This window comes from Mya arenaria, chromosome 6 (assembly GCF_026914265.1).
Source record: "Mya arenaria isolate MELC-2E11 chromosome 6, ASM2691426v1".
NCBI lineage: Eukaryota > Metazoa > Mollusca > Bivalvia > Myida > Myidae > Mya > Mya arenaria.
The window spans coordinates 13,485,813-13,511,578 of record NC_069127.1 but is presented as its reverse complement, the minus strand read 5'-3'; the positions used below and the strand labels follow the sequence as shown (position 1 = coordinate 13,511,578).

The 25,766-nt window shown below is 35.9% G+C and overlaps 2 protein-coding genes across 2 annotated transcripts; both read right to left on the bottom strand.

The window, feature by feature from the left end:
• Nucleotides 1-10,072, bottom strand: LOC128237573 (beta-1,4-N-acetylgalactosaminyltransferase bre-4-like). The gene is made up of 6 exons (XM_052953165.1): nucleotides 9,862-10,072; nucleotides 9,119-9,351; nucleotides 7,357-7,544; nucleotides 1,831-1,953; nucleotides 819-914; nucleotides 1-133 (listed from the first exon to the last, which is right to left on the bottom strand). The coding sequence occupies exons 1-6, from the start codon at nucleotides 10,070-10,072 to the stop codon at nucleotides 1-3; spliced, it is 984 nt and encodes a 327-aa protein (XP_052809125.1).
• Nucleotides 10,073-14,321: 4,249 nt separating this feature from the next.
• Nucleotides 14,322-23,289, bottom strand: LOC128237572 (beta-1,4-N-acetylgalactosaminyltransferase bre-4-like). The gene is made up of 6 exons (XM_052953164.1): nucleotides 23,259-23,289; nucleotides 18,909-19,141; nucleotides 18,382-18,569; nucleotides 16,497-16,619; nucleotides 15,568-15,663; nucleotides 14,322-14,910 (listed from the first exon to the last, which is right to left on the bottom strand). Exons 1-6 carry the CDS (start codon nucleotides 23,287-23,289, stop codon nucleotides 14,322-14,324), a joined length of 1,260 nt encoding a protein of 419 aa, XP_052809124.1.
• Between the last annotated feature and the right edge of the window lie 2,477 nt (nucleotides 23,290-25,766).

The window sequence follows — 25,766 nt, the reverse complement described above, 5'->3', positions numbered from 1 at the left end:
CTACGGGGGATCACCCACATCCGCTATCATACGTGTGTACAGCTTCTCAAGTCGGGTTTCAACCAATTTGTACTCCAAAGTATTAAGGCCGTCTTTTAAGTAACGTGTTATCGATGTTTTTAAAAGGCCCAATCTGAAATAAAAAAAAACTCCCCATAAGTATGTACTTATTCAGAACAATTCTATATCAAGAGATATTATGTAGATGCATTGTGTACTTATATAATTAACGTTTGCTGAACACTGCCATAAAGTGCCGACATCTTGTCCTCATTGAAGGCTTGAAATTGTTAAAAAGGTATACATTTAATACTGATACACTTAATACAACCCAATAAAAAGGGAATTTTATTATTTAGATATCACCTTTTTGTGAAAAGGTGCATTAAAACTTTCAGTAATTATTTTATAGCTGATGACATTGACACTAGCTAAATTGAGGTGAAATAAGGTGGATTTGAAGAACTGTAAATTGCAATTTAACTACAAAGTTTTAACAACTGAAACAAATGATGTGAATTTGAATATTTAATGTATTGCGTGCATTTTTAAGAAGCGCAAGCAACATTAATACAAATACGAACTATAATTGTCTCTTCAACTGGTTAAACCCTCCAAGTGATTTTTGAAAGACTTTTTACTAGCTGTGCCAAGGAGGTAATCCAATATGTACTGATAAGGATAATTTGCATTTGTATATATGTTGTATGCTGGACTTAGCTCTGTATGTCTCCGAACAGCATCTTGGTTACATAACATGTCGCTGACCTGTTCTTAGATTCATTTAATTCTTACCAAGAAAGTGTATGGTTGCTAACCTGACTTTGGAAACATCTTTTCTGTCGTGTTTTATCATTGTATACCGTCCAATAGTAATTGAGGGCCGTTCAACACTTAACTTCGAGGCTGAAAGTCTGGAAAATACAACATCATAAAACAAATAAACCACTTAACAATACAGCGTTCTTAGCCGTTTTTTTTATCGTTCCAATGAACTTTTATAGGAATTAAAATGTAAAACTTTTAATACTTGTCTGATCATCATTCAAAACAATATGCAAAAGTAGACTCTACGGTAGTTGTCGAATGTATGTTTAACTTGGCATGAATACAAGGGAAATAAGCGAAATGATTACTCAGAGTTACTTTTTTTCTTTTTCTCTTTAACACACGACATTGAATAATTATTAAACCAAATCAAAACATGGTCTACATACTATCTGTATAGGAGTTGAACTGTTTGTGATTTCTGAAAAATACTGAACATATTAGATCTTTTTGATTTACCTTGTTGTTTACATTTTCACCGCACGGATATAGGGACAGCATATACCAACATGTCTCCTTCCCAGTATACATGCATGTGCGTTTATGCCCTCCAAAATAGCTTTCAGATGATTTGAAACTTTCAATGTCTGTATTTATCAAATTAGAAGTAGCTTGCCATGCTGTTTGCCCTTGTGGCAAAGCGTTTTTATTTCAATGACATATTGCACCATTGACTGAACCATGACCATGGAACAGTATGACCGACACTGCGAACTTTAGTTTAGGTGTATGCTCTGCACTAAAGCACTCCATTTCCGTAAATATCTTTGATTCATGAGATCGCCGTTCAACTGTTTCTGCAGTCGTTGATATGTTTAATTTATACAGTGGAAACTCACTAAACCGGACAAGGTCCGGACTGGGCAAAATTTCCGGTTTAGTGAGGATTCTGGTTTAGTGAGGATTTGATGTACGGAGTAAGTTGACTCAAAATATTCACTGAGTTAACCTTTAAAGGGAATGTACTTATATTAATGTTAAATCATATTTAAGCCTGTTTACCTTGTATGCATATCGTCATCCTCAGCGCCCCAGCCCCAGAAAAGGTTCGAATAACCGTTCACTTTGGTGAAATGTTTACCCCGGAAACTGAGTACCCCACCCACCAGACTCTTGTACAGCATTCTGCAACACACAACGTTTTGAAATAAAACGTTTTGCCTTGATGCTGACTATTCCACCAAACCAGCGTCATAAACGGCAATCTGCAACACAATTTAGACAAGAAACAAGGGGGAGGACGTAATTTCGTTTCTGGCAAACATTAAGTGAGAAAAATGTTTCATGGCAAACAAAATGACGTATTTGGATTGATTAATACCGATTCTGGGACCATTTTTTGCCTGGTAAGTTGACTTTTTTTATTATTTTGAAAAATGAATGCGTTAAGTGTGTGGGAAAAAACATATTCTTTAATCGACATCTTGGTTTGGTATCATAACTTAAAGATAAAGTTATTGAACAGATTGTGGCTCGAGATGCAATATTTACAAATAAATGTGTTGAATTTATCCTCATTTTTTCGTATTTTCTCGGCAAATATGGCATATCTCTGCATGTTGTAACCGTGCTTTCGTGTATATATTCCTATCTTCCAAACGTCATGGTTATAACTCGACTGTACACGATATTTCGTATCTTAACCCCCCATTTTGTTTAGTGCAAGCATATAACCCACATTTTGGTGACAAGCAATCAACATTCTGCATCATTTCAGTGTTTCCAACTGTTCATAAAGTGCTGTAAAATTAACTACATACCTCTGACTAACTACAATTGTTTGTGTTTACGATTATACCATAGTTAAAAAGTAATACAACAGAAATTATTCTAGAATAACGTACCTCGATTATCATTCAAAACTTTGTTTTGACGATATCCGTAACGATTAATGTATAAATCATGAAACGTAATACATGTACCTACCTACTTCTTCACGACAAAAGAACGTAAACACTTTTATCAAACAAATGTACTATCATTTTGTTTTACTTATAGAAATGGATGTTGACACATATTTAATGTACAGTACAACGCTTTCATCAAATACAGGTATCTTAAATTTCTTCCGCGGATAATTGCCATAATATAACCCCTGAGAGTCCAGAAGGATACTCAAGAAAGGAGTACAGATATATTTTTTGTGATGGTAAACATAATTGTCAATTTTAAATTAAATGATTTAAAATAGTATCACTTCCTTACAGACTTTTTATTTTTGTATATATAACGTACGGGTTGGTTTTGCAAGTTTTACATGATAAACCGCAACAAAAAACGTTCGATTTTGATAATTATGCGTCTTACTCAACGAGTTTTTAACGGTAAGAATGATATTTCAAGCTTCTCTATGTAATGCATACGCAAAGTTATTTGACCTTCCTCAGCTTTACTATAGCCGCTCTATTGCATAATCGCATGTTCTTCCTCTGAAAAGGGCCCGCTATTCAAGCATTATTTACTGATAATCCGGAAGATGCCGATTGGGAGCAGAAATATATTAACAAGCCGTCCGAAAAAAGTGGTAAGTTATTCCGTCTTATTCCATTCATCATGTATATGCTTTTCACGAACAAGACATTTTATAATTGCTTATGCCTAACAAATATGGAACTCTTCCTTAAATCTTTGTTGAATCGTACTGCACATACGCATTTTTATACTCAAAGGTTTTCAGGGGATCAATTTAAACACATTAAAACTCTTGTTACTGCTTTACGCAGACGATATAGTGTTATTTGCAAGCTCAGAAGTAGAACTGCAAAATGGACTAAATATTCTCAGAAATTACTGTCCAACCTGGAAACTGGTTGTAAATGTCAATAAAACTAAGGTCATGGTATTCCGAAAAGGTGGAAGATAATAAATAATATCAAATTCTTTTACGGAGATTGTGAAATTGAGATTGTTAACAAATTCACGTATTTAGGAATCACATTCTCTACCGGCGGTTCATTTAATAAAACATTTGAAGCACTTGGAGGCCAAGCCCTTAAAGCTATTTTTAAATTAAAGAAATATTTATCTAAATTTACTTACATCAAATTAAGCCACATTGTTTCATTGTTCGACAAACTTATATTACCTATACTCAACTATGGGTCAGAAGTATGGGGATTTCTAAGAGCAGATTCACTAGAAAAAATACATCTTCATTTCTTTAAAAACTTACTTGGAGTAAAATTATCAACACAAAACAACTTTATTCACGGAGAATTGGGAAGAACCCCTCTCTATGTTTATCGAATGACGTCTACCATCAGATACTGGTTAAGATTGACAATGTCGAATGACAGAAAAAACGTAAAACTTTTATACAATTCAATGATATCAGATATACAAGACAATATCGGTCAATTCAATTGGGCATATAAAGTCAAATTTATGTTAGAATCAATGGGGTTTAACGACGTTTGGCTAAATCAAGGTGTCGGAAACATTAATTACTTTTTATATATCTTCAAACAGAGAGCGAGAGATATATTTATGCAAAAATGGAATGAAGAGTTGAGAGACTCTTCGAGAGCTTCCTCCTATGTATTATTCTCAAACTTTAACTTCCAATTATACCTAGACAATATCCAGAACAAACATCACAGGAACGCTCTATCGAGGAATGACGTCACCATTACGTCATATGTACTTCCGTTGTGTGGAAAATTCTCAATAAAAAAAAATGTTCTTATGATTGATAGACATGATTTCACATGCTTAATACACTGTAAATCAAAACTATCATTATTCCTGAAACTTTTATACCTTAAGTATCTATTCTTGCTTGATTTATCATTTAGAGTAGAGATTAAAGCATAAACCGCTGCCCTATAGTTGAAAGGTCATTTTGGAAGAACTGTCATGGCGGACGGTTCAATTTTTAGAGTTTGTTTTTCAAGTGGAGTGATTTTGGAGTGAACTTGACCCCCCCCTTTTTATTGGCTTAAAATGTAATTTAAAGCTTGTACTTTAAGAATATATGTGGTTATCATAGCCTGCATTCGCTCGAAATGCCTTTAAATGTTGTCTAAAATTACAATTTTACATTGAATTATATAGGGAATAACAATGGTGGTGTGTAACCTCAAGGCTTAGGTTATCTTCCCATAGATTCGAAATAGAAATCGGACGATGGCATAAACCACACATAACCCCAAGAAATGAAAGAAAATGTCAACTGTGTAACACTCTGGAGGACGAATTTCATTTTCTTTATGTCCTTTATATCATGAATTACGGTAATCATACATACGTCGATATTACTGGCGTCGCCCAAATATTATGAAATTCACTGAACTTTTTTCAACGAATAACATAAATACTATACGCAAATTATCGTGCTATATATTTAAAAGTTTTAAAATACGACAAAATACATACTATAATTAACACTTTTCTCCAAATGTAACATGTAAAGATATATCGGATATGATATGGATATCTTAAAAAATCCTCGAATAAGGCAATGCTTCTATAAATCATTATTCAACCAAATTAACATTTTCACTTGTAAATTTATTGTTGAAAATAATATATATATTCAGTTGAAAATTGTATTGGATTGTATCATCTCGCATTCAATTTTTAATCGTTTTGAAAATATATATGTGTCTGATATAGAAATTGATGGAAATTGTAAGAAAAGTATGATCATTGTGCATTCCGGAAATGTTTTATTCTCTATATTTTATCGTTTGAAATATGTATTACTCATGGGCTTTAAGCTTATAGTGAATAAACTATCTATCTATCTACGCAGATTGTCTACGCAAGAAGCTGGCAAAGTATTTGAAAGGGATAATTATAACATTTGGCATTCTGTAGCCAATGTTTTTTTTTATGAAACTACGTTTTTATCGAATGGCAACTGTTTTTTAATTTCTCATAAAAACAAGCCCTTCAAACAACAACTATGACCCCTCAAGCACACTACCTGATTCGATAATAAATGCCACGTAATTATAACTTGTGGTTGCTAAGATTGAGGAGAACATTGTGTTGACGGCCGAAAAAAGGAACGGCCGATGTATGAGAAATCGTTAACTATTGGTTAAATGGCGTCCCGCTTGTGCATTCGGAGTGCAGCAATGTTGTGACGCCACTAAGCTGTTCTGTTAAATGAACGTTAGTTTTTATCTGTTAAACAGAAAAGAGCATTGTAAATATTGACAAACTTCCTGGTTGATATCTAAAGTAATATATTTTCTTTCATGCTTTATTTATTTATCAGTGAAATAACAACAGTGAAAATGCCAATTTAATATTTTAACTGTTTATATAAGGAGTGAAATTTTCAATTTGAAGAACTACTTTTTTAATCAATTTAGAGTCACTTCCCCTTCATCAAAACAAAACATTTAACTTTGAACAAGAAAATGTTGGCCGAAAATATTAAAAATGAAAATGGATACATAAAGTTAAATAGAGGTTTATTTGGAAATAAACAACTTTAGGTTTTTTAGAAAAATGGTTATCCCGTTTTTCAAACGTTTTGGTTAGAACGTGTTAGAACATTTGCTTTCATACAAAACAATTTACAGGCGAAAACATCTGATCGAACATAAATAGAATGTTATATCATCGTTCAAATATAGTTTTTTAACCCCACCCACGCCTCAAAATTATAGCGTACTCCTCACTCTATACCTGGAAATCGACCTGTCATCAAACTATTCAGATAGGTCTCTGGCTTAGTGAGATGACTGAATATCAATGTTTCATGAAACACACTCTTAAACGGAGAAAAGTATTTTATATCCAATGGTTATCCGTTATTGTTTTGCTAACACGTTCGAACTTCCAAATGTTCATTCAATACATGGCGGCGTAGTAAATTGGTTATGTATTCATGCCCTGTTTAATATAAACGTGTTTTCGTTATTTTGAAACATAGACGCACTAATATAACTTAATTGATTAATGTTTATAAAATGTTTGCATTAAAAACAAGTGAATAGTAAACAATAATAAAGAACATCAGATAACTTTTTCTCAATAAAACCGGAAATTTAACAGTTACTTCATCAGCTTTAATTTTGCTTGAGAGGCGTCCCACAGGTAGCGGGGTTAAATAACTCTTTTCAAAAAAGTGGGTAATTAAGAAACAAAAACACTGCAAAGATTGTAATTGCTGTCTAGACCGTAAAAAGTATATGAACAAAAAGATATTATAATCTTGGCTCCGAATGATTATTTTATGAACATTTGTTGGAATGTTTCAAATAAATTTAAGCATTGAATATTATTGTTTAGTTCAATCCGCTATAATTATGCTTTTTCAGATGTAAAAATATAACAAAGCCTAAAAAAGCTTTGCAAAACTGACCGTATATAAGTAGGACATTTTACCAGGGCAAACCCTTCTAAAAATACTCGTTTGTGCTTTTGGGCGTGCGTGCGTGTGTGGCCGTATGCGCACCCGTCCGTGTATGTAGGGCGGAATCATAATGGCATCTGCAGAGCCGTTGACTCTGTTAGCCTCAATACACTTGTAACCACTACAAAAAGAGCAATCATCATTCCTATACTACTCACGTATAATTAAACTTATCCACGGCCGGGGACATATGACGAGGGTTATCAGAGCACGTGTACATGTTCCTGTCGTCTTCCGGTATGAGATCGACGTCGTGGAAGATGAAGCAGTCAAACTCATCGTGTTTCCGCGCTTCCGTAAACCCGATGTTCATAAGCCGACCCTTGTTGAAGGTTTTGTTGCCGTACTAAAACATAATTTCGGTTACAAATGATATGTGTTCCACGCCTCTCAAAAATGCATGTTTTGCATAAAATAGTTATAATACCTTGTATCTTATAGATAGAAGAAGACAGTTTATTAAAAAGAAATATACACCACGATAAATGTTTGAAATAGGCCAATATGACCAGTGATCAAATGAATGTAATAAAATGGCTTGTACAGACTTATAAATAGGTTTATTAATATCACAATTTTAACGACACTATCTTTTTTATTCAATGTAACTAATTAAATATATCAATTATGAAATCTTTCTGTGCGTTTTTTATGAACTCACGTTTGTACATACACATTCGGCTTAGAACACATGGCCCATGATCAAATCTATATGATAAATATGTTCGAAAGTAGAATTATCTTTGGTGAACAAATAAATGATGAAACAAATAACCATTTAACAAGACAATTTCATCTTTATTCAGTATACCAATCTGATAATTATACACTATCTATAACTTTTTACACGCACGCACGCACGCACACACGCACGCAAACACGCACACACACACACACACACGCGCGCGCGCGCTCACGCGCACGCACGCACGCAAACACGCACACACGCACGCACACACGCACGCATGCGCCCACCCACAAATAAACACACACACACACACACACACACACACACACACAAAAACACACACACACACACACGCACGCACGCACCCACCCACAAACATGCACGCACGCACGTACGCACCCACCCACACACGAACACGCGCACACACGAACGTATGCACGCACGCACCCACCCACACGCACGCACGCACGCACGCACACACACACGCATACGCACGCACGCACGCGACCACCCACCCACCCACAAAAACACGCACGCACGCACCCACCCACGCGCACGCACGCACGCGCGCGCACGCACGCACACACGCACGCACGCACACACACACGCACGCACACACACACACACACACACACACGAACAATCACACGCACCCCACATATATGTGACATCCCACTTGTCACTTATTAGTGAATTAACATGTTTATTGTACTAGTTATATTATTGGGTCAACCAACATGAAGGCAATATAGGTCTACCCATAATTGGCATTGGTTTTGGGTCTTTCTTATTGCAAAAGCACTAAAGATAAATACAGCTAACTTTTTTCACAACATTTGCATTACTTGATTTTAACAAGTGAACAGTTTTGAACATACTTTCTCTATAATACCTCTTGATATATTTAACTTGTATAGTATTATACAATGTACCTTCAGATAACAAATGGTGTTCGTCTTCAACGTATTATAGATAAACCTTCAGTAGTTATAACAGGTGCGGACAGTGGTTGCCAATTTCTTAATAAATTTTGTATGATAATTATGCCGTCCTTATGACAATTAGACCAATTTGATTATATAAATATGTTCGCGATTCTGACAGAGCAAGACTTGTTAACAATGGTAAAATATTGTTGTTGTACATGTGTATTTGCCCTTTTTAAATATCAATAAATGCTTGAATTCCCTTAACGAAATACAATCCATATACATACTTAATTACGTAATTACCTGTTCTACCACAACCACTTGGAAGGACAAATTTTGTCGTTTTAATACCGGAACTAGATTATAAACTAGAATGTCCAAATGTTTTTGTCTGTCACGAAAAGGTATGATGATCGCTATCCTTTGCCTAGCAATGCAGCTCTTCGGACTCCACGTGCCACCTGGCAACACATCCTGGAGATCCGGGGGCGGTCCAGACTGCAGTGTCGCCTCAAGGTCAATGTTCAGCCTTCCTTCTTGAATGAAAAAAATGTGTATCAATAACAAAATAGTTTTAACCCCATTAAAGCTATTCTGAAGGTCTGATATCAGGATATGGTAGGGCATCGCACAACAAAATACATCTTGTAAGAAACGGGCCTGACATCAAGAATTACAGAGTAAAAATCTCTACCACAAACGTTGTCACTCGTATTGTTACCAACAACTCTAACGTTAAATATTTGTTTTTGTGACATGGCCTCTATTTACTTTTTTTAAACGGAAGGTGAAATGGGGAGCTTTAGGGGATACGAAATTCAAACGTCTGTATTTAAAGCAATTGTCACACAAATTAATAGTTAAGCTAAATAAAAACAACAACTCCAGTAACAATAAGGAAATGAAATAGGGCTTTAAAGACATCCAGTGTTACATACTGACAATCCGAAGTAAACACACGCGTGCAATTTATTATATTTCCATGGTATCCATAAATACCAAACATGATATGCGTTGTGAACTTTGTATTTATTAACTCATCTTACCAAGTGAATCTGGAACAGCCTGACAATATTCCAAAGATATATTTCTTCTTAATTTAAATCCTGTAGAATATAAACCAGTATCCGGCCCATAAGCATAATGGAGTTTCGTTCTAAGAAAGACACTCAATTGCCCTACATTTATAACACTGTCAAGGGCGGCACAAACAATCAAAAACACAACAACATATGTAAATCTGGTACATCGCCGCATCATTTAAATTTCAAGTGTATACATAGACACTTTAAAATTCGTTAATTATTCTATTAACGGGGCAACAATTAAGCAAGTCCACGTGCGATGCATGCATCGAGAGCTTTAATGTTTAAGCAAATCACCTGTTCTTATGGCGTAACTTTGTCAAAACAAATATTGGCAATCGATGTATACAAAAAGGTTCCGTCTAAACGTTTATTAAACTTTTAAAATACAACATTGCTATTAAGAATATTCAGAGAAATACGATAAAACATTTGTTATCAGTTTGTACGGGGTTAGTGCTATACAAACACTTCACCGTGAACTATGTCGTGGAATATGTGCTTTGCAAACAAATAACCGTGCACGTGATGTTGATTCACAGGAAAAGAATACAAAGGAAACAAGGTTGTGAAGTTTACTGATAAATCTACCACATTTTTTTTCAAATTGACATTCTCTGCGATATTATACAATCTTATCTCAAATTCGTTCAGGAAAAATAAACATGAAAGCCTATACTCTGAAGTTTCGTTTTAAGAGACTCGTTCACGTTTTACATGGTCAGACTTTGATTTTTTTATTTCTTGTAAAATGTGAAAAAAATGCTTGAAGCAATGATAAAACATCTACAAAATTTCCCATTAGCTTCGTCTTGTTTGTATTTGTTAATGAAAGTAAGTAAAATATTTCAATTCAACCATTAAAAAATGCCAACATAACAATCTCTGAACAACACCATTTAACTAAGTCCATAGGTTTGTGCGTCCTGTTTCAGTCTTCACATGAACATGCTTACCAAAGCCACAAATTTTGAGCACAATGGATAATTAAAACGACACAAATAGTTTTAAAGTGCAACCATTGATACTATTACTTCTTATAAGTTTATAAATATCATAGGAAACTCAAAAGTTGTAATGGAAACTAGCAAATATGAATACTCACTCATTGCTTGTGTTTTGGCGACCATATTGGACAACATCTTTGCTTAATCAACTGCGTATTGACATTGAACTAAACGAGTAGCCATTCCTAGAACAAAACATCTTGCGAACAATGATAGTGATAGGCTAAAACAGACACAACATGACAGGCGGATATTCTAGGAAAAACAATATGACCGACGAATAGACGGGGAGAAACACAATATGACCGGCGGTTAGGCTGAAAGCAGATGTTATGACCGGCGAATATGTGGGGTAAAACACTATATATGTCCGGCGAATATGTGGGGTGAAACACTATATATGTCCGGCGAATATGTGGGGTGAAACACTATATATGACCGGCGAATATGTGGGGAGAAACATAATATGACCGGCGAATATGTGGGGAGAAACATAATATGAGCCGTGAACATGTGGGGAGAAACATAATATGACCGACGAATATGTGGGGAGAAACACAATATGACCGGCGAATATGTGGGGAAAAACACAATATGACCGGCGAATATGTGGGGAGAAACACATTATGACCGGCGAATATGTGGGGAGAAATATAATATTACCGGCGGATGGGTGGGGAGAAACACATTATGACCGGCGAATATGTAGGGAGAAACACAATATGACCGGCGAATATGTGAGGAGATACATAATATGACCGGCGAATATGTGGGGAGAAACACATTATGACCGGCGGATAGGTGGGAAGAAACCTAATATGGCCGGCGAATATGTGGAGATAAACATAAAATGACCGGCGAATAAGTTGGGAGAAACATAAAATGACCGGCGAATATGTGGGGAGAAACATAATATGACCGGCGAATATGTTGGGAGAAACACAATATGTCCATTGGAAAGGCGGGAAAAATATGACCGTTGTATTGGTGGGATAAAATATCATACGACCGGCGTATATGGTAGCAAACGACATGACCAGAGGAGACACAGAAAGAAACACTATCTGACTGCAGGATAGACAGGAAACAAACAAAAAGAGATACATTTTTCTAAACTGATTACTTAACTAGATTTCACTGAACCACTACGTTAGCAATAATAATGTGACTCATTTAAACCCACCAAAAAACAGCAATATATGTAAATCTAGTTCATTGCCGCAACATTTAAAACTTAGCTGTATAGATTGACATTGAAATCATATCGTTAAGTGGTCTCTTTATCAGAATGAATGCGAGGTATGAGTTAAATTACATAAATACACGCATAACTCATGATGTCATAACGCTTACGTAAGACACAACGTCTTTTTCGTCGGTTTTCCGAGTACAACCGTAAACCGCCTCTGTGTAAGGTCGGTATTTCATGATCATCCGAAGGCCGCCCATTCGTTAGGTCGGTATTCAATGTTGATCCGTACCACGCTCCTGTGCTAGGTCGGTATGCCATGCACATCTGTAGTTCGTCCTTCAGTTAGGTCGGTTTTCCATGTGCATTCGTAATTTACCCCTGTTTAAGGTCTGTATTTCATGTTTATCCGGAGTACGTCCCTGTGTAAGTTCGGTATTCATTGTACATCCGTAGTACGCCCCTCGCATTTCAAAACGGAAATCGTAGTACATGTGTTTTAATAAATCTCGCATTGCTATTTAAAAATCTAATCCTTTTTGTTAGTTGCCAATAACGGATCAAATAGTTTCACTATCGGAATATTTGCCTTTCAATGCTTTTCTTTATTTTGCACGTGACTACGGAGGTATGTTTTAAACGTTTATGATCGAAAGGCATAGTAAGTATTCAATATTTGTCTTAATTAGATCTAAGATAGATGTAGTCGATCGGATTGCGTAGTACTATCTACCAGCATATATACGTACTTCGTTCATTCAATGACGACTGACAATAGGATTGACTAAGTTTGATATTGAATACCAGGTCAATAGCCTTTATATGTCGTGAATAAGTGTTTTGGAACTGAATTATCCAGTGTGTGTATACCACGTGATAAATTGCGTCGTATATACTACGTCGGAAGGCAACATTTTGCTCAAAATGAAGACTTAAATCAAATATAACTTTTCTTTTACTACACCATTTTAAATAAGGGCAGTCTATGCGGCCTAAAGAGCCCCGTCTTAGTTTTATTATCGAAGTTTGATAAGGTGATTAGTTTTATCAAATACTTCGACCAATCTGTTTTCAAAATAATGTTTTGACGGTGCTCCGTCAGACGGCCGTATTGTGAAAAGGTTTGTCGAAGTGGTTAAAGAAACTAAACTCTCAATCAAATAGAGGGCGGGGCTCCGTCAGCGGCGTAGACTGCGCTAAGTTTCATTTAAAATGGTGAAGAAATAGTGAAGTTATCTTTGTTTAAAGTATTCATTCGAAGCAAAATATTGCCTTCCGAGGCAGCATTTATGTCGCAATTTATCACGTGGTATACACACACTGTTATCGGAGAACAATGTTTTCATAGTATTATAGGTGATACTGGCGTCACAATGTTTAAAGTAGTAATTAAAAAAACAACAGAAAACACAGTCATAAAAGTACGATAGGTGTCAGTCAATGTTTAAAGGCACAGTAATGACACTATCAGAGAACCAAGTTATAAAGAATCATAGATGGCATGTTTTCTCGTAATTATATGCATTTATTAGTGTAAACCCACCGCATTTGTGAATACCGACTAGTTTTGTTATTGATTTAAGCTGTGTAGAGAAATGTTCCTCTGATACTGATATAGAAAAAATAAGGTATCTCTTCTTTCGACAGTTTCTTCTGTAAGAGTTCCTTCAAGCTAATAAGCGTTGTTTCTTACACAGACGGCTGAACCTTTCAAACAAACAAACTGAGTGAAATGTTGGGTCTTATCCCGGACATATAGGACTTTGGGAAATAGTCAAGATGCATGTAGGTTTATTAATTAATCCATCCATGTAAACAAGGACATAAATCACATGGGCACGTACAATAAGGATATTTACATGTCCCTGCAAATATGAACCATAAACGTTGCAAGTAGTCCCCCCTCCTCTCTCTCTAAAAACCCCATTCCCATTAATATATAAGGGTAAAATTATGCTGGTTCAAGAAAAGTATCCATACAAAATAAAACACCATCACAATAGATTGTTGGGCGGATCACTCTCATCCGCTATTGGATATTGAGTCTGATTGTTCGGCGGATCACCCACATCCGCTTTTGGATATTGAATCTGATTGTTCGGCTGATCATCCACATCCGCTTTCGGATATTCAGTCCGATTCTTCGGTGGATTACCCAAGTCCGCTATTGGATGTTCAGTCTGATTCTTCGGCGGATCACCAACATTCGCTATTGGATTCTCAGTCTAATTGCTCGGCGGATCACCCACATCCGCGTTTGGATATTTAGTTCGATTCTTCGGTGGATCACCCAAGACCGCTATTGGATGTTCAGTCTGATTCTTCGGCGGATCACCCACATTCGCTATTGGATTTTCAGTCTGATTGCTCTTCGGATCACCCACATCCGCTTTTGGAAATTCAGTTCGATTCTTCGGGGAATCACCCTCATCCGCTTTTGGATATTCAGTTCGATTTTTCGGCGGATCATCCAAGACCGCTTTTGGATGTTCAGTCTGATTCTTCGGCGGATCACCAACACCCGCCTTTGGATATTCGGCCTGATTCTTCGGGGGATCACCCTCATCCGCTTTTGAATATTCAGTTAGATTTGTCGGCGGATTATCCAGGACCGCTTTTGGATGTTCAGTCTGATTCTTCGGCGGATCACCAACATCCGTTTTTGGATATTCAGTCTGATTCTTCGGAGGATCACCCACATTCGCTATAATACGTGTGTACAACTTCTCAAGCCGGGTTTCAACCAATTTGTACTCCAAAGTATTAAGGCCGTCCTTTAAGTAACGTGTTTTCGCTGTTTTCAATAACTGCAATCTGGAATACAAGTTTTATTATTCTGTATTTGTATAGAACAATACTGTATCAAGAGGTACTGAACACTGCCTTAAAGTGCCAGTTGTCCTTATCGAAGGCTTGGAATTGTGAGTAAGGTAACCATTTAATACTGATCAACTTAATAAAACACAATAGAAATGGAGTGTTATTATTAATAAAGATAAATGTCTTGTGCAAAGTTATGTTAAAACTTTCAGTCATTCAATAGCCAACGACACGGAGAATATACTAAATAGCCACTACCTTATTTGCCAGTAAGATGGATTTGAAGAAAAGGACATACCACTGTAAATTGCAATAGTATTCAACTACAATGAATTTATAACAAAAAATATGTGAATTTTAATTTACCGTTGTTATGCGTGAATTCTTATGAATCGAAAGAAACACAGATGTGACCAATTCTTGTCTCTTCAACTAGTTTGACCCTCACCCCCAAGTTATTTTTGAAACATATTTCTCTTACTGTGCCAAGGCGGTAACAGAATATTTACTGATAACGGTAGTTTGCATTCCTATATATGTTCTATGTTGGGCTCTGTGTGTCTCCGAACAGTATTTTTGTTACATGATATTCTTTCTAGACTTGTTCTTGTATTCATTTGATTCATTGATTGTAAGTATTTGGTTGCTAACCTGACTTGGGAAACATCTTTTCTGTCGTGTTTTATCATTTTATACCGTCCAATAGTGATTGGGGGTCGATCAACACTTATCTTCGAGGCTAAAAGTCTGGAAAATATAACATCTTTATACAATGAAACCACTTAACACTATAACGGCATACATGTAGTTTTGTTACAGTGATTTTGAACGGACTAGAAAGTCGGTCAGTAATTACAAGTTTGTAGTTATAACTTAATTCAAACACTTATTCCCAACCACTCATAATCAGCAGGAACATGTTTTTTACTAGATATTATGTTCCTCTAATTCTTGACTTCATGCCAAAAAGGTTTACTTGTATGCATTAAAATGAATTTAATTGGGATGTTTTATTACGATTGGCCCGGTGAATGCAGCGTTTTTAACCATTTTTTTTTATCGTTCCAATGTACATTTTTAAGAATAAAAATGGCCGTAACACTCTTAATACTTGTCCGATCATCAAGCAAAACAATTTGCAGAAGTAGGTTTTACAATAGTCATTAAGAATATGTTTAACTAGGCAACATGCGGCAAATTACAGAAAGTCAGAAATGATTTCTCAACGTTACTTGCGTTTTTTAACTTTTACTTTTTTCTTTAAACACACGACAGTGAATCAACCCCTCATAAGCTGGTCTTAAACTTTACCAAAGTAGGCGAAGGTTGCCTTGTAATTTGCAAATTTGGCAAAGCATTTTGAAATTTCAATGACATATTGCACCTACCATTGACTGAACAATGATTATGGAACAACATGGCCCTAACTGCGAACTTGAGGTATATGTTGTTTTGTCGTAAAAAAATCTATAACCGTGAATATATTTGAAACCCCAGAGCCCGGTTCCACTATTTCTGCAGTCGTTAATATGCTTAATGTATACGTTCATAAATTTCAAATCCTATTCAAGCCTGCCTACCTTTTATGCAAATCGTCATCCTCAGCGCCCCAGCCCCAGTAAAGGTTCGAATATCCGTTGATCTTGAAGAAATGTTCTGCCTTGATGCTGAGTACCCCACCCACCAGCGCCTTGTATGGCAGTCTGAAACACAATTAAGACAAGAAAACCACGGCATGGACCATGTTTAATATCAATAATTTGGCCGTCCTAAACCATCTGTAATATATCCGATCAATTTAAAAAAAAATGCAATTTCTTCCGATATCCAAGCATTATTAACTGATAACTTGAAAGATGCGTAATTTCGTCTTATTCAATACATTATAATTATGCTGTTCTTAGAAGAATACAGCTTTGTGCCGAACAAAACATTTTATTATTGTTTATGCCTAACAAATATGGAACTGCTCTCTTAAATCTTTGTTGAATCATACAGCACATACTCAGATTGCCTATGCAAGAAGCTTGTACATTATTTAAAAGAAATAATATTTATGTGAAAAAATACGGAAACAAGCTCACTAGCCAAAAGTTTAAACATTAACCCCGTTTTATGGCACTGGGTAAACGCCAAAGACATAGAACACAAACACAAAAAAAACACAAAATAGAAACATGGAACAACAACACAAAACTCCGCAAGCAGCACACTGCATAATTATATACTATATTAATGTATAAAATAGGTATGTTTATCAAGGATTGTAAGGTACCGCCTTGGAACGGTCAGTAAAATGTAAATTTACTGGGAGTTTAAACCAGTTAACATTCACAAACCTCACTATCACAAAACCTCTTATACCAACAATCCTGAATAAAGAAAAAAAACGTAAAAGGTAAATCTTATCAAAGTATGCATTAATAAAGAAACTTAATAATAAAACAAATATTAATAAACTAATGGGTAAACCCCAAGTACTTCAATGATTAGAGATCCCAACTCTATCTGCAGACGGAGGAATACAATTCAGAGTACCTTATGCAAATAACTATTCAATGATAATGCTGTCATTTTTGAAACTATGAGCATCACACAGAGTTTGCCTTAGAAAATAAAAGGTTTAAACCTGTGTGATAATAGAGTTTCAATATAAAAAGCATCAGTGCACTAAAACTGGGAATAATTTCATTTTACATTTCGGAGCCAATCTAGCTTTCATGAAACTACCTTTTTTATCGTACGGCAAATTTATCATTATAAATTTCTTATTGAACAAGCACTTAAAACAATAACTATGACCGGACAAGCACACCACTTGATTCGAAAATAGATGTCACGTGATAATATCTTGCTGATATTGGGGAGAATGGGAATAGTGACAAACTTCCTGGTTGATATCTGAGGGAAATTATTATCTCCGTGCTTATCAGGCTATGCTATAAATTAGGTTATCACTTCACCTTGAACATGCACAACTCTTATAATTCATTTACATGACTTTTTTCCGCAACCCAATACAAGTTATTGAAATTATTTGATGTTGACCATTTCTGCATTATTTGGGCACGACGGTCATCAGTATAAGACATTTGCAAAAAAAGATTGTAATAGTTACCTAGAAATAGTAAATTAACAAATAAATATTTCTTGAGAGATCTAGGTTCCCAATGGCAATTGTATGGTCATGTTTTTAAACGCTTTGAATAAATTTCAACAAGGATTACAATGGCTAAGGTAAATTTGCTATAATCATGATTTTTCAGATGTAAAAGCAGACTTAAAAATAGTACAAAGCCTTACGCACAAGACCATAATTTAGTCGGACATCTTACCAGGACAAACCCACCCGCTCGTGTACGTAGGGATGTATCATGATGGCGTCTGCAGAGCCGTTGACTCTGTTAGCCTCAATACACTTGTAATCACTACAAATTGAACAATCAACATTCCTATACTACTCACGTATAATTAAACTTATCCACGGCCGGGGACATATGACGAGGGTTCTCAGAGCAGGTGTACATATTTCTGTCGTCTTCCGGTACTAGATCGACGTCGTGGAAGATAAAGCAGTCAAACTCACCGTGCTTCCGCGCTTCCGTGAACCCGATGTTCATAAGCCGACCTTTGTTGAAAGTTTTATTGCCATACTGAAACGTTTATTTTTGTTATAAATGATATTTGTTCTCCGTCTCTCAAAAATATATGTTTTGCATAAATTATATAATACTTATCGTATAAATATAACTTGAGTAATAATAAGAGATGCGGACAGTGGCATATTGCCTAATTCATTTGTATAGAAATTATGACGTCCTTTGTGACAATGAGACAAAAATTATAATACCAATATGTTCGCGATTCTGCCTGAGCAAGACTTGTTACCAATGGTAAAATATTGCTGTTGTACATTTGTATTTGCCGATTTAAATATCAATAAATGCTTGTATTCTCTTAACGAAATACAAAACATATACATACGTAATTACCTGTTCTACCACAAATATTCGGAAGGACACTTTCTGTCGTTTCATTACCGGAATAAGATTGTATACTAAAATATCCAAATGTTTCTGCCTGTCACGAAAAGGTATGATGATTGCAATCCGTTGTCTAGCAACGCAGATCTTCGGACTCCATGCGCCACCTACCAACACATCCTGGAGTGCCGGTGGAGGTGGAGATTTTAGTGCCGCCCCAAGGTCAATGTTCAGTCTTCCTACTAGAAGGAAAAACATCAACATACGAATCAATAACAATATAAGTTTTAACCCCATTAAAGCTACTCTGACGGTCCTGATATCAGGACGTGGTGGGGCATCGCACAACGAAATACATCTTGTAAGAAACGGGCCCGACGTCGAGCATTACATAGTAAGCTCTTAAAACTTTACCACAAGGGCGTTTACTCGTAATGTAAACCATGAGTATTGTTATATATGTGCTTTGTGACATGGTCTATACATAGCCTTTTTGAACCGAAGATAATATGGGTTGTTTTAGGAGATAGTAAATTCAAACGTCTGTATTGAAAGCAATCGCAATACAAATTATATATATAGCAAATAATTCGCTGAAATTCGTGCTATTCTCGTCTGCGTGAATATATGTATTCAAAACTTAAAATCAAATATAAGTTAAGCTAAATAAAAACAAACTCCAGTAATAATAAATTAATGAAATAGGGCTATAAAAAGACATACAGTGTTACATACTGACAATTTCATAACTAGACATTCAAAGAAAACAATCATTTGCCATATATTCTATTTCCATTGTGTAAATTAATACTGAACATGATATGCCCTGTGAACTTTGTATTTATTGATACGTCTTACCAAGTAAATTTGGAACAGCCTGACAAAATTCCAACGACAGATGATCTCCTCTTGATCTATATCCTATAAAATATAAACCAGAAGCTGGCCCATAAGCAATATGGAGTTTCGTTCTAAGAAAGACATTTATAACACTGACCAGGGCGGCACAAACCATCAAAAACACAACAACAGATGTAAATCTAGTACATCGCCACATCATTTAAATTTCAAGTGTATACATAGACACTATTAAACTCGGTAATTATTCCTTTAACGGGGCAACAGTTAAGCAAGTCCATGTGCAATGCATGCATTGAGAGCTTAATGATCTTATCGCGATGCAAAATCCGCGATAAGTTAACTCTTCGTTATAAATTTAGCGGTCTAATTTTTCTGTTTTGAAACAAATATGACAAAAATTCTAAATTACAAACATGAAATTTAACAGCATATTTCACTTTTGGGAAAGAAAGGAATGTTTTGCCAGTTACATATATGATCAAATGATTTATTTTTAAACCTATGAAATGTCGCAAGACAACGATTCAAGAAGTGATGGCTCAGATCCACATGAGAACAACATGCTTGCTCCAATTCAAAGAATTAATGTTAAAACCATGTCTATTATTAAGCAGAAAACATCGAAAAGGGCCGAAAATATTAACGTGGCAACAATGTTCAAACATATATTGGCAATCGATGTATACAAAAAGATGCTGTCTAAACGTTTATTTACCTTTGAAAATACAACATTGCTATTAAGTATATTCAGTGAAATAAGATAGAAACAAAGCTGTTAGACCGCATTATAGAGATTGAGGAACTGTGACCAATCACAATAGAAACGACAGAGAACCCAAATGTAGTCATATTCGATGGTATGGCTATTGTACAGATACTTTAATTGGCAATTTACACCAATTCGGAAGCGCGTACTTATTGTTACATCGTCATTTCTTTAAGGTTACAAACGGCAGTGAATTAAATCATGGTTATTCAACCCAAGACGATTGACTACCTTCAATATTTAAAGGTTTTGAAGCTGAATGTTTTGTGATTTCAAAAACAGGCTGAACTTTCTGGATCTACTTGATCTCCTTTTCATTGTTTATATTTGCACTTGATTGTTTGTCCTCGTACACCGGATATGATCATTTTACCGAATGCTCAGTGGTTACATTCAACCAATTTATTTTTTCATAGAGAAAACTTTTTTCTAACGTTGTTTAATGTTTAGTACACGTGTGGAGCTTTCTCCCCACATAGTGTGTTAGAAGTCGTGAAGCAACAGAAGACAGTGCTTTCTTGCATGGAAATTGGTCATTTTGCTATTAGAATATACAGGAAATGTACCTGGCTCTTTTTATGTATACAGTTCATGAAAGAGTCGGAGCCATTGTTTCGCATCCATGCACTCTCCAGACATGGATGTACTCATGCTATTGCTGTATCAATATCGATATATAGACGCTGCACATCTGCAAATATCACCTAGGAAGGTCATTACCTGAATGGTAGACGATTTATTCCAATGTACCAGTTAATCGACAAACTGACTTAAGAACAATGAAATATCCTGCTTTCACTATAGACAAGATAAAGAGTGACTGCTTTCCCATGTTTTCGTCTGAAATGTGAAAAAAATGCTTGTAGTAATAATAAAACATCTACAAAAGTTCAAATTAGCTTTATCTTTAATACGTACCGCCTACCGGACACTTGGACAAAAAAAATATATTTACCTGTATTTTGCCGATAAGCGTTAGAAACGTTATTGAAAATTGAATCATTTTAGGCTTGGTCTTACTAAATTCTGTAAAAATCAGTATCTGTCAGTTGGTGTTCGGTGTTTGTCTATGAAAGTAAGTAAAATATCTCAATTTGAACAATAAAAATATGCCAACACAATATCTGTGAACGAGACCGTTTAACTGGGTGTTCATTTGATTGTGCGTCCTGTTTCAGTCTACACATGAACATGCTAACCCCAACCCAAAATTTTAGCATAAATGTAGCATATTTGATGTTTATGAATAAATAAAATGTTATAATGTAAACTTCATCGCATTGATAATATTACTCCTAACATATAAGTTGATACATGTCATTGGAAAATCAAAAGTTGTAATGGAAACTATGGTTAGAAACAAAATAAATTCTTGATTTTATAAATACAGCAGAGACGAATAGAGAAGAAATGAAAAGAAAACGTAAAACTCGGAACCTTTTGGTCACTGGAGTCAGCAGTGAGGGGAATTGTGCGGAAAGAAAAACAACAACAAATGTTTCAGTGTTTTCGTATGACCTTTTTCGTTAACCTTTATCGTAGGGTATGGTCAGTGTTACTTGATGGATATAATGTTTAAAAGCGACACATGTACGTCTGCATACCGTTGTTCGATAGAAGTAACGTGGGGATTAAATGATGCGAGAATGATGCCCCACCTCATTAGAGCATTTGATAAAAACTATCAAACCATTACTTTATATAGATTTTTGCTATATTACAACTGGATATCCATGTTTAATGTAAATACTATTCCCTGTTGAAGCTCTGTATGAGCAGAGTATAACCTAATGGTCTTTGCGCTTTAAAGCTAAGAAAGTATGTTGTATTTAGGGATGCAATCGAGTGTTCGAATATTTGAACACACGTTTGGTTTTCGAATATTCGATATATTTGTTGAAAGAATAAATTAATAAACTATAAAGGCACATTTATTAAAATAACAAAGAACGAAAAACTAAAAGTACTATGGTTGAAAATGGCAAAAAATATTGCTTGGTTCCTCTCTCCAACCGTTTTAGGTGTGTCTAGGTATATATCTTTGATTCTTAACCCCTTAATTCTGTACTGAAAAACGGGAAGACTAACAATATGACCGGCGGATAGGAAGGTAAAAATATGAACGGCGAATAGGCGGGAAATACACAATATGACCGGTTGATATGCGGGGAGAAACACAATATGGCCGGCGAATATGCGGGGAGAAACACAATGTGGCGGCGAAAAGGCAGTAAACAAACACTATGAATGGCCGATAAGTGAAAAAACAACAGCAATATGACCGGCGGATAGAAAAACATAACGACCGGCGGAAAGGCTGGAAGCAATAAACTGTGACCTGCGGATAAGCTTAAACAGACACAACATGACAGGCGGATTAACTATAAAAAATATGACCGGTTGATAGGCGGGGATAAACACAGTATGACAGGCGAATAGGTGGGAAGTAAACGTTACGACCGGAGGAAACACGCATTGAAACACAATCTGACCGCAGGATATACGGGAAACAAACAAAACAGATATTAAATTTTCTCACTTAATTACTTAACTTGATTTCACCAAACCATTACGTTGGCAAAAACAATGCGACTTAATTAAACCCACCAAAAATCACAACAATATATGTAAATTGAGTGCATTGCCGCACCATTTAAAACTTAGTTGTAGACATTGACATTGAAAACGTACCGTTACATACTGCGTTACCATTTGTTTTTCGAACAATATACCTCCTATATTTACGAAGAATATCCGCCCCATTTTAGTCCTATTCATAGCGAAGTGCTGTAACTGCTGGAAACTGGTTTTTATTATAATATAGTAATGGGGGCTATATGGGAATCACTTTTTACGATCCGTCCGTAGAGCGGCCAATCTTCCAGTCGCGGGGCAATTGCACAAATTTGATGAAGAACATAACTTACATTCGTGAAATTTGGTATGGCGTTAGAGGGCAATAAGGAGGTTATGTTTGTCATTTGATTGCTTTATCTGAAAAAGAAGATGTTGCCCTGGAAACAAAAGTATTGAAAATGCAAGAAATTTAACTGGATCTTGGCATATCTTAAATCATTAAGTTACGTTCATTAATATTTGTATATTGATAAAGGACAATATACATGTCATTTTATCATTTGCTATGGAACGAATATTCAACACTTACGCTGTATCTTGGCATAACTAAATCCGTACTTACAATTTAATGTAACGGTTGAGCATAAAAGACTCGCCGGACAAGACCATTCCAGACCAACGGAAATCTCCGTCCGGAAACCGTTCGGAAGTCTTCGGATTGTTTTACAAAAACAAACTAATACGCATTTCTGTTTAATAGGTAATTTATTCACTGACCATTTTTGTTAGCTAATATAAAAATATAATCACAACTTATTTTGTCAGGTTATAAAAGGTTAAACATGATAACAAGAACTAACAACAAATATCCGCTTATTTAGCTTCATATGGAACATAAAAATGAGAACAACATCATGAGCTAATATTGTTTTTTCGGGAAAAGTTAAAGTTTAAAATAGCGATAGTTACATACAATTTTTGATGATGCATGGATCGACACAGCGTGAACGATATACTTATTAAAAGGAACCCCATTCAGTGATTCAGTGAACGATGAATAAAGAAACTCAAAAATTACACGTCAAACAATAAGCAATTAAACTTTTGACGCAAATTCCTTTACAGGAATTCACAGAACCACTACGTAAGCAATAACAATGTGATTCATTTGAACCATTTAAAACTTGATTAAAAAAGCCCATTATCCGGACCGGTACGGAGATTTGCGTGGGTCCGAAAATGTCCGGTTCGGCCAGACTTTTGTACCCAACCGATAGAACACCAGTGTTCGTGAAACATTTAAATGTATTCTATGCACATCCTTAGTCCGCCCTTGTGAAAGGTCAGTATTCCATGTCAATCCGAATTCCGCCCATGTGTGAGGTTGGTATTCATGTACATCCGTAGTCTTCCCCTGTGCTAGGTAGGTATTCCATGTACATCTGTAGCCAACCCCAGTGAATGGTCAATATTCCATTTACATCGGTAGCCCGCCCCAGTGTTTGGTCGGTTTTCCATGTACATCTGTAGTCTGCCACTGTGTATGGTCGGTATTCCATGTACATCGGCAGCCCGCCCCAGTGTATGCTCAGTATTCCATTTACATCGGTAGCCGCCCCAATGACATCGACCCCTCAATTCATTCCTTAAATATTCGGATAGTGAAACTTTTTGATCCGTCTTTGTCGAATGTTGCAAGTAATAAAAGAAAATCCGATTACATTTGTAAAGAGCAATAAGAGTTTTCAAATGCGGGTGTGTAACACAGGTGCGGCCTTCAGATACACATCGAATTAGAAGATTACACAGGTGCGGTATACATGTATACATTGAATACCGACCTAAAACAGGGACGGATTACTGATGTAAATGGAATATCGACCTTACACATGGGCGAATACCGATATACATAGAGTACCGACCTGACACAGGGTCGGACTACGGATGTACATGGAAAACCGACCTTACACAGGGTCGGACTACGGATGTACATGGAAAATTGCCCTGACACAGTGGCGTGCTACAAATGTACATGGAAAACCGACCTTACACTGGGGCGGGCTACGGATGTACATGGAAAACCGACCTTACACAGGGGCGGGCTACAGATGAACATGAATACCAACCTCACACAGGGGCTGGCTACAGACGTACATGGAATACTTTGACTAGCCCAATTGCGTTCATATCCCCGATAATGACATCAACCCCACAATTCATTCATTGTAAAAGGCACAGCAGTCAAAATATCAGATAAAACAGTTCCCGAGGTGGCAGTGAGGTCGAAATATTTAAAGGTAGAGTAAAAATACAGAAAATGAAGTATTTTTTAACAATTATTGAATGTTAATTGGGCTGGTCAAAGTACGCGTGGAGTACACTTTGGCCTGCCCAATGCGTTCATACCCCGATAATGACCTCAATCCCGCAATTCATTACTTATATCTACACGAATAGTTTATCATTTCATTCAATAATTGTTAATAATAAACACTTAAAACGTAAAATTGAAACACTTATGGCAACAATATATATACAATTAAATAAAATAAATTAACACTTTCTAAACTGTTGATTTATAGTTTACGGTACCTGCTGACACACTACAAACAATAACAAGATCAATAGTTTTCATGTATATCGTTATGCGAAAAATTGCGATC

Excerpts from the sequence above, each read along its gene's own strand:
- LOC128237573 (XM_052953165.1), bottom strand. The coding sequence starts at position 10,072 with ATGCGGCGATGTACCAGATTTACATATGTTGTTGTGTTTTTGATTGTT. Across the intron at positions 9,352-9,861 it reads GGCTGTTCCAGATTCACTTG|AAGGAAGGCTGAACATTGAC; the intron begins GTAAGATGAGTT and ends TTTTCATTCAAG. Across the intron at positions 134-818 it reads AAAGATGTTTCCAAAGTCAG|ATTGGGCCTTTTAAAAACAT; the intron begins GTTAGCAACCAT and ends TTTTTATTTCAG.
- LOC128237572 (XM_052953164.1), bottom strand. The coding sequence starts at position 23,289 with ATGGGGCGGATATTCTTCGTAAATATAGGAG. Across the intron at positions 18,570-18,908 it reads GAATATTTGTGGTAGAACAG|TATGGCAATAAAACTTTCAA; the intron begins GTAATTACGTAT and ends TAAACGTTTCAG. Across the intron at positions 15,664-16,496 it reads GATGACGATTTGCATAAAAG|ACTTTTAGCCTCGAAGATAA; the intron begins GTAGGCAGGCTT and ends TATATTTTCCAG.